Source organism: Mus musculus, chromosome 18 (assembly GCF_000001635.26).
Source record: "Mus musculus strain C57BL/6J chromosome 18, GRCm38.p6 C57BL/6J".
Taxonomy (NCBI): domain Eukaryota; kingdom Metazoa; phylum Chordata; class Mammalia; order Rodentia; family Muridae; genus Mus; species Mus musculus.
Window position 1 is genome coordinate 31209369 of NC_000084.6, and position 15476 is coordinate 31224844.

Here is a 15476-nt window from a genome sequence, read left to right on the forward strand (position 1 = left end):
ACCAATGTGGAAATTAATGTTATCAAAATCAAGCAATGTGGCATTATTAAAATACTTCAGTAGTGTTCTTTCCAGCCCCCTACTGGGGTATAATTTCTGTTAAATCAACTGCATGGACCACCTCCTGAGAGAGCAGGCTTAATAATAGTGTAAAAGCCAACATATCACCATCTGCTTAGCCGTATGTACTCCTCCTATGTTTGGCAACAGTTAATACCTGGCTTGACAAATATGTAATGGTGTGTAGATTTAACACGCTTAACACCCCCAAGTTTCTCAGTTTTCCCAGTCCCAAAGTCTCAGATTTATGTTCCATTGTTCGCCACTTTGTCCACAGATCTATACTGTGCTCGGTCTCCATTTATCCTGCACAAATCCATTAATATGCTGCACTGGTCAGCTATATGATAGCAGCATATGATGAAGCACAAAACAATAATGTTAGGATTTTCTAGTTCACAAGTCTGTGTAGCAAGGGGAGCAGATCTGGTTGAAGCTGGATTTTGCTGGTGCTGCTCATAGGTTTAAGTCTACTCCTTGGTCCAGCCTTTTCTCTAGACCAGGGCCATCTGAAACATGCGCTGCTCTGCTTTTGAGGGAATAAAAGAACATCCCTAAAAGCTTCACAGGAAAGTCGCCCTCCCTGCTGCCCCCAGGAAAACAATACAGTCTGTATTGACTTTATCAAGCCTGTGATCTGTACAGAAGAGGAGAAACAACCTTTGTATTCAACAAATAAAGGAATCACCTTCTATAAAACATATTTGTCATGAAATTTTTCAGTTATTACAAACTGGTTCATCACAGTAACTATTTGGGTAGCTGAAGATTATTATAATTGAAAAAGTCTCATTTGTTTAAAGGAAATTTAGCAATATTCTGTTTTTCTCCAATCAGGCTTCCAGGTCCCCTGGAAATAAGTCTATTTTTCCCTACACAAAAATGCCCCTTTGAATAATTGAGATAAATTTCCATTTTAATGTACCCAAAGTCTTTAGAAATCCCCCCATCAGTTCATTGTCCAAAGTCCCTAGAAACAAATGAGTTCATTAGCATACAATTCATAAGACAGAAATCGATTTTCAATTCTAGTGAATTACTCACTATCAACACTCTAATTTCTGTAGTCATTCATAAGTAGCTATGCAAAAGAAATTAAAAATTAAACTTGTTTTAAATTTTTTCTGGTGCTGAAATCAAACATAGCTCTATAACTTCTATGTTCAAGTTTTAAGATCTTTAAGTTCAAAAACAAGAATAGAAGGAAAACAACCATGTCCATAGCATAGAGTTTAAAACCTAGTGATTTCTGCTGTAATTCAGGATTGCTTTAACATTAATATCAGAATTGTAAAATGTTTTCTTTCTTGCCACTACAAAATATCACTTTTCCAGCCTAAAATTGCTTTGGGATGAAATATGTTTCCACTGATGTTGTTATAAGATTTACTAATTTTCCCTTACGTGTATGAGTGTAGTGAGAACTATGGTTCACTTGCTCTCTAGACATGTGAAATACAACTGAGTTCTGCTTCACTCCATACCACTTTCTTCTCAAAAAAATATAGGTGTGATGGTTTGTATATGCCTAGGAAGTGGCACTATTAGGAGGCATGGCTTTGTTGGAGTAGGTGTGTCACTGTGGGCATGGGCTTAAGATCCTCATCCTAGCTGCCTGGAAGCCAGTATTCTGCTAGCAGCCTTCAGATGAAGATGTAGAACTCTCAGGTCCTCCTGCACCATGCCTGCCTGGATGCTGCCATGTTTCTGCCTTGATGACAATGAACTGAACCTCTGAACCTGTAAGCCAGCCCCAATTAAATGTTGTCCTTATAAGAGTTGCCTTGGTCATGGTGTCTGTTCACAGCAGTAAAACCCTAACTAAGACAATAGATGAGCTTTGTTTTCTATTTAGTATGCCCTTGAGGACAGCTGCCTATTCCAGCATAAGCAGATACACTTTCATTCACCAGAATTTCTGTTTTCCTTATATTCATAAGTACCTTTATACATACTAATCTCTTTATCGCATGTTTTAGGACTTGTTTTGTGTGTTACATTGCATCAAAATCTTCATATTTAGTCCTTCCTCGTTATTCTGCTTATTTACAATTCATATGGATTGCAGCTGGCACTTAACGTAAGAGTTTATTTTAACAATTATCTGAAAAGTGTGAAGTTAAATAAAGCTTGCAACCTCCTACACAACACGAACTTTGGCATCTTGTATCTATGATGTATTTTCTCATAATTATTATAAAGTACCTTTATTCTGTTTACTTTTTTTCATTTCTTCAAAATCATATACATACCTCCTGACTCCAAATAGCATTTTCACATTTGCATAAAGAGTAACAAACTACTTTTTTAATTTTATAATTCCATTTGCAATGTGGTATTTTTTTTTTTTTTTGATTTTTTGAGACAGGGTTTCTCTGTGTAGGTAGCCCTGGCTGTCCTGGAACTCACTTTGTAGACCAGGCTGGCCTCGAACTCAGAAATTCGCCTGCCCCTGCCTCCCAAGTGCTGGGATTAAAGGCATGCGCCACTATGCCCGGCTATATAGTTTTTTAAATATTTATTTATTTTTATATGTAAGCACACTGTAGCTGTCTTCAGACACTCCAGAAGAGGGCATCAGATTTTTGTTACAGATGGTTGTGAGCCACCATGTGGTTGCTGGGATTTGAACTCAGGACCTTTGGAAGAGCAGTCGGCGCTCTTAACCACTGAGCCATCTCACCAGCCCGCAATGTGGTATTTTAATATGCAACTTTATACTTTGACTATTAAGGAAATTTTTAAATCTGATTCACATTTTAAAGTCAATTCTTTCTCATTTTTAAAGTATTGCAAATTTTTCTCCTATTTGAAGTATTAAGTCATCTGTTTTACAATCAGTGTGGACAAGTTTAAATACAAAATTATCTGATATTGCTGAAGTTTATTATACATATCTAGGCAACAATTAAAATAAAGAATCAAGGTTCAGTTTCTAGTACTAGCATGGAAGTTCATGACCATCTGTAATCAGTTCTTGGGGATCCAATACCTCTTCCAGCCTCCACAGACACCAGGTATGCATGTGCTATAAAGATATACATGCAGGCAAGATACTGATTCACATAAAATAAAATAATAAAATAAAATTTTAAAAAATGAAGAATCAGAAAGAGAGTGGAGAGGGTTACAAGGGAGATACTGGGGGAAGAAAGTAAAGGTGAAATGAAGTAATTATATTATAGTTTTAAAATTAAAGCAATTATTATTTAAAAAGCATATTACCTACCTGACCAGCAGTGTCCAAGATGTCTAAGTAAGCAGGCTCATTATCAATCCTCACCTGGGTTTTATAAGCATCTTCTGAAAAACATGAGAAAAAGGTTTTGTTTATGTTTGTCCCATAGAAGATCTGGGTTTAATTTAAAATTCTGAAAAAAAAATTCTAAAAAAAATTACTAGCTGATGTGCTGTTTAAATAAAGAAGCAAGAAAACAAACGTGGTTGATAGCAAACTTTTCAATGTCTTAGACTAGAACACAAGGAATGCCACTGGGTAGTAGCACACATCTCTCATCCCAGCACTGGAAGACAGAGGCAGGTAGATCTCTGTTTTTCTGTGACATGTCTGGTCTATGTAGGAAGCTCAAGGCCAGCCAGGGTTAAAAAGATATCTTGGTAGTTAAGAGCCTTTGTTCTTCCAGAAACCTCATTTTTTTTTTCAGTGCCTTTGTGATGACTCAAAACCATTTGAAGCTCCAGGTCCATAGGATCTGATCCTCTCTTCTGACTTCTATAGGCACCAGGTACACACATGGTGCACATGTATGCATGAAAGCAAAACATTCTACACATAAAAATAAAGTAAATATATCTAAACAAAAAGCAAAAGTGCACATGGAAAAGCATCATGATATTGAATTTGGTATTGCATGCTTATATATGTTACCATAGGCACAGGTCACAACATTATAGAAGCCTTTAAATTTCTAATATTCAAAGCTGAGAAGGTAGCTTTGATATTTTCTGAAAAAAGGAAGGCAGACAAGCACCACATTTTTCAATACAGGAAAAACAGAGTGTATATGATCATAGCTCATGGAATAAGGATAACTAATATGTTTGCCTGGGTCTGAAGCTCTGGAAAGGCCTCTACATGTCTCCCTTTATTTATAGCCATGTATGTTCTTACGTTGCTTAACCTACCTCACATATTGTAGCTTGCTTAAATGTAACAGTAGATTAATGCCATATGGCCATTCCTGGACCTTGAGCTCATAGATTCCCAAAGTTCATGTTTTGCCTTGTTCACTGTTAACATTGTAATGAAGGGCCAAACAAATCTAATGCCAAAACCTTTCAGAGGATCACTTTGCTAATCAGTAATTACCATGATGCTGTTTTTAAACCACAACTGAATAGATGAATTATTTTAAAATATCTTTATTCATAAAGCAAAAATGATCAGGCACAGGCGATGCTTTTTCTAATTTGCATTCTGAGAACCTCCCACAAATTATAAGCTTTTTTGTTCTTGGAGACAAGAAGACACACACGTACACTCAATTACACATATGTGTGATGTGCATTGACATAGAAGCATATAGACAGGACCCAAAACACACTCAATGTGTGAGCAATCATAAGAATTTTCAATTGTGCCTCCCAGTCTGGGCTGGTACCCTGAGCAGACCTTGGGCACAAACTCCACAGCCAGCCCTACAACACCCAGAGGAAGCTCTACTCCCAGGTGCTCTAACACACCCAGGATCATAGGATCAGAGGTGAAGAGAACACAGCATCTTCCCCAACACCAGAAGTTACTAGGAACAACAGGACCCAGTCACCCAGTAAATCCACTCAACCAGAGTCATGGGTTCCTTCCAGCCTGGGCCAGTGCACTGAGCAAACCTTGGCTGCGAACACTGCAGACAGTCCCACAACACCCAGAGAAATTTCCATTGCCAGGTGCTCAAACACACCCAGGATCATAGGATCAGAGGTGCCCTGAGCAGACCTTTGGCATTAACTCCACAGCCAGTCCCACAACACCCAGGAAAAAGCCCCACTCCAAAGCACTCTAACACACCCAGGATCCCAGAATCACAGAATAACAGGATTCCAGGAGCTTGGTCACACCAGGATCTCAGAGTCCCAGAGGCAGCTTGATTCCAAGGAGCTCTGACACACCCAGGCTCTCAGGATCACAGGATCACAGAGAGAGCTGGACTCTGAGGAGTTTTGACACAACCAGGATCACAGGAAGGACAGGCTCCAATCAGATAGAGTGAGAGCAGGTAGCACTAGAGATAATCAGATGGGGGAAGGCAAGCATAAAACATAGGCAACAGAAACCAAGGCATGCATCATGGGAACCCAATTTTCTCACCATAGCAAGTCCTAGATACACCATCACACTGGAAAAGCAAGATTCTGCTCTAAAATCACTTCTCATAATGATGATAGAGGACTTTAAGAAAAACATAAGTAACTCCATTAAAGAAATACAGGAGGGGCCGGGCGTGGTGGCTCATGCCTTTAATCCCAGCACTCAGGAGAGAGAGGCAGGCAGATTTCTGAGTTCAAGGCCAGCCTGGTCTACAAAGTGAGTTCCAGGACAGCCAGGGTTGTACAGACAAACCCTGTCTTGAAAAACAAAAACAAAACAAAACAAAACAAAACAAAGAAGGAAGGAAGGAAGGAAGGAAGGAAGGAAGGAAGGAAGGAAGGAAGAAAGAAAGAAAGAAAGAAAGAAAGAAAGAAAGAAAGAAAGAAAGAAAGAAAGAAAGAGAAAGAAGAACATAGGTAAACAGGTAGAAGCCCTTAAAGAGGAAACACAAAAGAATTCCCTTAAAGAATTACAGGAAAACACAATCAAGCAGGAGAAGGAAATGAACACAACCATCCAAGATCTAAAAACAGAAATAGAAACAATAAAGAAATCACAAAGGGAGACAACTCTGGAGATAGAAAACCTAGGTAAGAGATCAGGAGACATAAATGCAAGCATCACCAACAGAATACAAGAGACAGAAGAGAGAATCTCAGGTGCAGAAGATACCATAGTAAACATGGACACAACAATCAAAGAAAATGCAAAAAGCAAAATGATCCTAACTCAAAACATCCAGGAAATCCAGGACACAGTGAGAAGACCAAACCTAAGGATAATAGATATAGAAAAGAGTGAAGATTCCTATCTTAAAGGGCCAGTAAATATCTTCAACAAAATTACAGAAGAAAAATTTCCTAACCTAAAGAAAGAAATGCCCATGAACATACAAGAAGCCTACAGAACTCCAAGTAGACTGGACCAGAAAAGAAATTCCTCCTGTCACATAATAGTCAAAACACCAAATGTACTAACAAAGAAAGAATATTAAAAGCAGTAAGGGAAAAAGGTCAAGTAACATATAAAGGTAGACCTATAAGAATTACACCAGACTTCTCAACAGAGACTATGAAAGCTAGAAGATCCTGGGCAGATGTCATTCAGACTCTAAAAGAACACAAATGCCAGCCCAGGCTACTATACCCAGCAAAACTCTCACTTACCAAAGATGGAGAAAGCAAGATATTCCATGACAAAACCAAATTCACACAATATCTTTCCACAAATTCAGCCCTTCAAAGGATAATAAAGGGAAACCTACAACACAAGGAGGGAAACTACGTCCTAGAAAAAGCAAGAAAGTAATCTTTCAACAAACCCAAAAGAAGATAGCCACACAAACATAATTGCACCGCTAACAACAAAAATAACAGGAAATGACAATCACTTATCCTTAATATCTCTTAACATCAATGGATTCAATTACCCAATAAAAAGACATAGACTAACAGACTGGATAAGTAAACAGGACCCAGCATTTTGCTACATACAAGAAATGCACCTCAGTAACAAAGACAGACACTACCTCAGAGTAAAAAGTTAGAAAACAAGTTTCCAAACAAATGGTCCCAAGAAACAAGCTGAAATAGCCATTCTAATATTTAATAAAATAAACTTTCAACCAAAAGTTATCAAAAAAGATAAAGAAGGACACCATACTGGTCAAACAAAAAAAATCTCCCAAGAAAAACTCTCAATTCTGAACATTTATGCTCCAAATGCAAGGGCAACCCACATTCACAAAAAAAAAAAAAAAAAAAAAAAAAAAAAAAAAAAAAAAAAACTTTACTAAAGCTCAAAGCACACATTGTACCTCACACAATAGTAGTTGGAGACTTCAACACCCCACTCTTAGCAATGGACAGATCATAGAAACAGAAACTCTGTTTGACACACAGTGAAACTAACAGAAGTTATGAACCTAATGGATCTAACAGATATTTATAGAACATTTCATCCTAAAGCAAAAGAATATACCTTTTTCTCAGCACCTCATGGTACCTTCTCCAAAATTGACCATATAGTTGGTCACAAAACAGGCCTCAACAGATACAAGAATTTTGAAATAATCCCATGCAATTTATAAGATCACCACGGACTAAGGTTGGTCTTAAATACCAACAAAAACAATGGAACAACACTCTATTCAATGATAACTTGGTCAAGGAAAAAATAAAGAAAAAAAAATGAAAGGCTTTTTAGAATTTAATGAAAATGAAGACACGTCATACCAAAACTTATGGAACACAATGACAGCAGTGGCAAGAGGAAAACTCATAGCTCTAAGTGCCTACAAAAAAAATCTGAGCATACACTAGCAGCTTAACAGCATACCTGAAAGCTCTAGAATAAAAAGAAGGAAATAAACCCAAGAGGAGTAGATGGCAGGAAATGATCAATCTCAGGGCTAAAATCAGTCAAATAGAAACAAAAAGAACTACACAAAGAATTAACCAAACCAGGAGCTGGTTCTTTGAGAAAAACAACAAGATAGATAAACCCTTAGCCAGACTAACCAGAGGGCACAGAGACAGTATCCAAATTAATAAAATCAGAAGTGAAAAGGGAGACATAACAATGAAATATGTCTTAAAATAATTATTCCGTTGTTGAATATTAACAGTTGAAAATATTAAAATTATGTCCTCAAAATAAATAAATAAATAAACAAACAAACTTCAGGACAAAAAAAATTAAATTGTTTATCCTATTACTTGTTTTTCTGTCACTGATTTCTCTTTTATAAGGAGAGTATCCATGGGATTACTGGCTATTTTTACATTTGGAGGGTGTATAGGGTTATTTTTTCAGTTCCTGAGAGAGACATAGAATCCTGCAAGGAGGATTCTATGAAGTGAGGATCACAAGCAGGCCTCAGATTTCATGTTTGTTTGTTTAAACTTAAAGGCCAGGGAAGCAGGCTCCTGAGGTGAGATGCTGAGTAAGGCTGGGATACACTGTGTGATCATCTGATGCTGTGACAAGCCAGCACCTGGGACACACAGGAAACGGGAGCCTCTTCTGAGATCAGAAAACCTCTTTCGAAAGAATAGATGGGAACGGGCTGGAACTAAAATCAGGCCATCGAGCCGAGACTTTTTTTTCTCTGTGTTTTAAGACCTGCCCATCCATGTACACATTCTGGTATGGGAAATCTGGGTCACCTTCCTGGCCTGAATAGAAACTAATCCCTTTCATTTCTTCTCTACAAACAACCTTGCCTTCGGTTCCACTCCCTTGGAGGCTACCCATGCAGAAACATACTGTCAGAAACACTCTGTTGAACGCATATAAACACTTGCCTGAATTCCAACCATCTGCCTATAGTGCCTCTTCTGAAGTGAGCCCATTCATCTTCCCAGGCAAACGACAAACTGTACAGAACGCTTCTTCAGGCAGAAATGGTCACAGCTGCGTGCTACATTCTTTGAACAGACAGGCACAATAGACTACATTCATGGAGATCCCTACCACCTTAAAATGAATCTCAAAACGTGGATATTTAACATGAGACAGGTATCTCTTCTTCACTGCTTCTACAGAAGAATTTTATAAACTAAAACAATACAGGCCTATATTAAAGCTTTCAATCTATCACAACATACGTATGCTGTGTTGGTACACTTACCTTGTTTGTAAGGTATAAATAACTGTAATTTACGAGGCTCAACTGAGTAGCACATGTCAGTGTGTTGGAAACAAGAAAGCATAAATCAAATTCAAGAAACACTATGATGTAAAGTTGTAGCCAAACTCTATGAAACTTAAATCACATGTGCTATTTCTGATTGTACATATATAAATGCATCTTTACCAAGCAGAAGATCATGCAGGATTTAACAGCATGTATTTCCAATAATCATCAAATATATTGTTTTGGCTAATGTAAAAAACATAAAGTATTCTGGAAAAAAAAAACCTTTTAACTTTTCCTGGAAAATATATATTTGTTTAAGTAATTTAAAAATATTTTAGTCATAAATATTGGGGTCATTTAAAGCCATAAAGTATGTAATTGAGAAAACACCAAGAAAATATTATTGAATTTTTACTACATGATTTTAATATACAATATTTAAATACTTCTTTCATGATTTACTGCTCAAACCAAATTATATAGTTGATAATATTTCACTGAAACTGTTTTTCTATAACTTTGAGCCTGTATGTGTTTCCAGGATAGCAATTGTTGACCCAATATTTTTCAAAGGCAATAAAAAATACAAAGGCCCAACTAAGGTTTTTTGGAAGTCTTCTTATATAAGTTTTGTCTGTTGTACATGTGCATAGATAGAGAAAGCAGAAGTACCTGGAAACGGGCAGTATTGACTCTTCTGTCCTGATCAAATCCAGCTGATTCAACATGGATACAAATCTGCATTTGTATCAACATGGTTATCAATATTAAATTCAGTGCATATCTGGGTATCTAGTATGTACTCCATATTGTGATGGGCACAATGTCTTCAGTGTTGAAAAGTAATCAACAGTTGTGTGTATTCAAAAGGAGTTTAAAACGCATTAAAGAGCCGGGCGGTGGTGGCGCACGCCTTTAATCCCAGCACTTGGGAGGCAGAGGCAGGCAGATTTCTGAGTTTGAGGCCAGCCTGGTCTACAGAGTGAGTTCCAGGACAGCCAGGGCTATACAGAGAAACCCTGTCTCAAAAAACAACAACAAACAAACAAAAACAAAACAAAACAAAACAAAAACAGAAAATGCATTAAAGGAAACAGACAACTGCACTATACCTTTCTAAGGGTTCAATGGCAACGTCTTAGAAGTACATTTATCTAGACAGAAAGCAAAGAGCCCTGGTGTGATTCACTACTAGCTTGGCTTAGTCCTCAAAGGCTTCACATAGTAAGAAAGAAGCCTTAGGCTTCAGGGGGAGAAAGGGTAAATTATTAAACTCTTACATATCCCCTAGTTACACTAACCTCAGGCTCAATGTGCTAGCACCATCCACTGAGAGTGATGGACTCTGCCAGGATATTGGAATGTACAGAAGTCTACTCGTGGGTAGTAGTCTGAACCAAGACTTCTCTCACCAAAGGCAAAATGAAAGTATTACTCTTTACAAAAGCTGACTACCAGACACACTGCAATGGGCTTAAATACAGATTATTTCTTCATACAAATAAAGACGAATTTTATAGTGTCTCAAAGAGCTACAGACTTTTCAGCTTGGTCTGATGAACACATGTGGTTACAAAGTTTCCATGATGCCCACTGTGATGGTTTGTATATCCTTGGACCAGGGAGTGGCACCATCTGAAGGTGTGGCCTTGTTGGAATAGGTGTGACCTGGTTGGAATGGGTGTGTCACTGTGAGTATGGGTATAAGATCCTCACCCTAGTTGCCTGGAAGTCAGTCTTCCACTAGCAGCCTTTGGATGAAGACATAGAACTCTCAGCTCCCCCTGCACCATACCTGCCTGGATACTGCCATGCTCCCACCTTGATGATAATGGACTGAACTTCTGAACCTGTAAGCCAGCCCCAATTAAATGTTGTTTTTTATAAGACTTGCCTTGGTCATGGTGTCTGTTCACAGCAGTAAAACCCTAACTAAGACACCCACCAATAAAATCTGAGGATGAATTGCAAGCCATGTTGTGGTATAGGTTATATAGAACAACAAAGGTTCATATCAAGAACAAGGAGAGCATTTAAACAAACAACTAAAAGATGAAAACTTCTCCAGGGAAAAGTAGGCAAGACATTGAGTGATCTTTCTTAAGGTGGGGATTGTTATATTCACCAACTTTTGTATATGTATTTATTTTCTATTATAATTTATATTATAATATTGTAAACACCATACATTTAATTTTCATTCATTGCATTATTTAATTTTTTGCATCATGATGAAGAATTGTAATTTCTCTTATGCACAAGTAAGGAAATAAAAAATCAGTTATTTAATTTGACCAATTTAAAAGTTTTGTAAATATAGACAATACAAAGATATATGATGTTATATGAAGAAACTTATTACTTATTCATCATGTTTTGTCCAGTTTCTAAAGTCTATTCTAATTCAATTTCAGATGCTGATAACTTCTTGATATTTAGTATTTGTATTGAATAAATGATTTTTCTGATAATGCTAATGAATTTGTTCTGTGAGGATAGGATATGAAACGATTTCAGATATCCGTTGCCCCAAATCTTTCCTCACTGGCCCAACATGACTCCCTAAAGTCCATCTTTAATTCCTTCTCAGATAAGAAAAACTTAATTTCCAATAAAATTACAAATGAGGTAAAATATTAACACATTATTAGCCATAAGCATCTTACCCTAAGATTACTCTTGCACAAGATAAGATGTCATTAGAGAAAGTAGATTGCAGCCTTGAGGGAATGATCAGCAGGGATGATGGGACTGGATGGGAAAGGACCAGCCTTGAGTGCAGATGCAGCTTTCAGTGAATACAGGAGGTAGAGTAGGCACATAGTCACCAAGACCTGAGGATGAAGGTAGGAACCGCATCCTGAAGAGCCTATGCTCAGAGAGGAGGAGCTCAAACATTTCCTTCTCAAACAGTTTAGAAAAGTGAAGCCATTTTATGTGTTAATGACTGTGAGAGTTATATCAACTGAATACCATCTATACACACTCAAATTCAATTTAGCATAGAGGAACACGACACCAGCAATTCCATAGTTACCTTCTGTGAAGTTTTAGGATCCTTAAATTATTAGCTTCGCTAAGGGATGCAGAAATAAAAAAATTCTACAGATGGAAGAGTAATGTTTTTACTGATTTTTGTTTGTTTGTTTCTTGAACAATAAACTAAAGCAGTATTTTAAAACATTCCCCCACAGGCAGATTTCTCTAAAGATCTTGTTGAGATGTAAATCTTAGCTGAGGAGGACTGGATTGGTAATCTACATTTTAATCAACTACTAAACTATGTAAACTGGTCCACAAGCATTCCACAATAGATAACTGAGATACTCAAAATCAGCAAACAAGCCAAAAGCACAAAGAAACAAGTGAATAAGCTGAAACCAAAGACCTAAGAACTTGGGCTTACATGCAAAACCAACGATGAGGGTGGAGAGAATAAGAATACAGAAAACAAGTGTGGTCAGCCTTCAGCAGTAAACAGGGGCTCAGAATCCACTGTGCTTCGCAAACAGGGCAAACAAAATCTTCTAAGGGATCAAGGAAATTATGTACAGTTCTTTCTGTCTATGAGTAAAGTATTTCATTGTTGCTTTTTATTGGGAGCTAAAATAGTGCCTAGTATCTACTTTTAAGCAAATGTATTGACTTACACAAACAGATGCTCTTTAAAAAATATTTTGAGCTCCCAGCACTTATTTAGCAGCCTTGTCTGACCTCAGTAGGAAAGGATGTGCCTAATCCTGTAAAGACTTGACACCCCTGGGAAGGGTGAGGCAGTCGGGGGTACCCTCTCATAGGCAAAGGGGGGCATGGGGTGAAAAACCCTGAGATGGGGTACTCAAAAGGTAGCAACACTTGGAATGTAAACAAATAAAATAGTTTAAAATTTTAAAAAAAGGTTCCCTATGAATGTAAAAAAAAAATGTTTTAAGACAGAGGCGTATTAAGATGTGCATAATGGATTTGCTCTCACTCTGTAGATTAGGCAGAACTCAAATTTGCAGTAATCCTGCTTCTTCCTCCCACTGGTGAGATTATAGAAATGGGCCAACATTTCTGATGCAAAATATTCTAACTGAATTGTAAGACTGTTCTAGAGGGTGTGCACGATGCATCTGTGTCACTGTGGGAGATGGATGATGTAAACAGCCTCAAATGTTGCAAGATATCTTCTGATCATGGTTTCAGAGGCTTCAGTGGATGGACAGACTGTCATGTCACTGAAAGTGTGAGTCACAGAAGCTTCTCCTCGGGGCAGAATGGAACCAGTTCTTGAGGAAACAACTAATGGGGACCAAGTAGAAGCTTCCAAGTTACCACCTATGAACTACTTCCTCCAGCTTTTATAGTTTATAGACCCTCCCAGATCTGTACCACTACCTGGGAGTCAAGCATTCAGTGTACAATCCAGTGGGTAGCACTTCACATTCCCACTATAAGAAAGAATTTGCAAACTTGAATAAGGGACAACGCTAGAAGTATGAATCTTTATCTTTTGGATAGCTCTATAAATGAAAAGATGTATAACTAGAGAAAATGAATGTATCATTTTCTTTTCATGACACATTTTCAACTATCAAGAAAAGATAGTTTAATTTCTTGTGAAGGAAGCTTTGCTATTTGCTAAGTTCAAGACATTCTTCACTTTTAGCTTCTTTCCCTACATTCTTCCTTATATTATTTTCATGGGCACTAAATAATAGAAAATATTCTTTCTACTTTTACCAATTCATATTAATTTGATATTCAAAATTTAGGTATATATATTTGTGAAATGCCAAGGCTTATGATGAAGTAAGTTGTTTAGACTGCAATATAAGGAGGTATTTTTACCTTTAACTTCATCTTACATTCATATCCATCCATACACATACTAGCCACCCAGTGAGAAAATCAGAAGATTAGGATTTCAGAAAAGGAAAGAACTAATTTTTTGTATATTAGTGTTCACTACTCGTACAACTGGCAGCTAAAAGAAGTGTTCCTATGATCCTAGGGCAGAAGAACATGTTTATATTAGGAATCTGTGTCAATTTGTCTATGTCTGTTTCAAAACCAATTACAACTTCAGCCAGTACAAAGCAACTTGAGGTCAGAAACAGAACAAACAGAAACCAGCATTAGCATCACAGCAGTATTAGGGATCTTACCAAGTTATCAGATAATTTTAGTTTTATTTCTTTCGCTTTTCAGAGAAGAAACACAGAAGACACAAAAGCAATCTATATAGGAAATGTACATGATTAAAAGAACAATGTGGGCAATATGGGATTCTGACAATTGCTAGAAACACTACATTCCCCAGACTTCATACTTCCTCTTTTAGCAAGAGAATTGTATTTAGAACCAGGAGATAGAACTAATATTTGTAAAGACAGAATGAAATCCAAGAAATGTAGCTAGGCTTTTGGTCTCCTTCAATGGAGTGAAAGCTACTTTGTATGATTAATGGTGTTTTATGATTCCAAAAAAACGCATGATGGTGTTTGAATCAGAGTCATGCAGGAGAAAGGACATCAGATAGGGGTTTGACTTGTAATCCCAGTTGACAAATGGAGAAATGCAACAAGACAGCAAAGATAATTGATAGTGTCAGTATCCTCCACCATGATAAATCAAAGATTGTCATCAATGTTGAAAGTCTTCTGGATTATTCTTCCATTTGTGATACTGTGTTTACCGCTTTATTAATAACTTTAAGAGGGGTTTAAAATAATACAGACTCATAAGGGAAGATGTATAAGACTTGAGGATGATAAGGATGGCTTATGTGTTGTAACTGGAAGCTAAAAATGTTTCTATTAATACTGACTATGGATAGTTGATAACCAAACACTCTGTAAAGACCAATACAATTTTCTAAGTTTTTTGCCCTTTAATGCCTGAAGAAGTCAAAATGTACTATGAATACAGCACAATATATTATATAGCATAATTTGAAACTAATACTCAGAAATAAGATGATATATAAGGAAGAAGAAATTGTATCATAAGGAAAAACAGAAGGAAGAAAATTCATATAAGTAAAGATGTCTTAATACTTGGAGAAAATAAAACAGAACATTTTAAAAAGGAAAATAAATTTTAAAATGAAGTTATTAAGGAGAAATTAAAATATATCACAGAGAAAGAAGTTCAAAAAATATCAATAAGAGTTAAACTTACAAAGAAAATGAGCAATGTTTTGGCCAAACCATTATTACAAATGGTTTCAAATTGCATGCCTTATATTAAGACCAAGCGGGACTTTTATAGAAATGTTAGCTGGAGTGGGAAATTAATATGATAAGCCAAGGTTACACTGTATACTAAATCAGAAGAAAGTAAGCAATAACAGATAGATTTGTGCTCAAAGAATCAAAGACAAGTTAAAACAAGCCATTGCCAAAGATGTGTGACAGGACTACACTAAGGAGAGGAGAAGGAATGAAATAAAACACACCAAAT

General features: G+C 36.9%; 1 protein-coding gene across 1 annotated transcript in view; it reads right to left on the minus strand.

The window, feature by feature from the left end:
• Nucleotides 1–15476, minus strand: part of Rit2 (Ras-like without CAAX 2) — a 342815-nt gene that overhangs the window by 235055 nt on the left and 92284 nt on the right. Inside the window, exon 3 of the mRNA NM_009065.2 lies at nucleotides 3290–3363. Within this exon, the coding sequence (NP_033091.1) occupies nucleotides 3290–3363 (74 nt within the window). The remainder of the gene's footprint in view (nucleotides 1–3289; nucleotides 3364–15476) is intronic.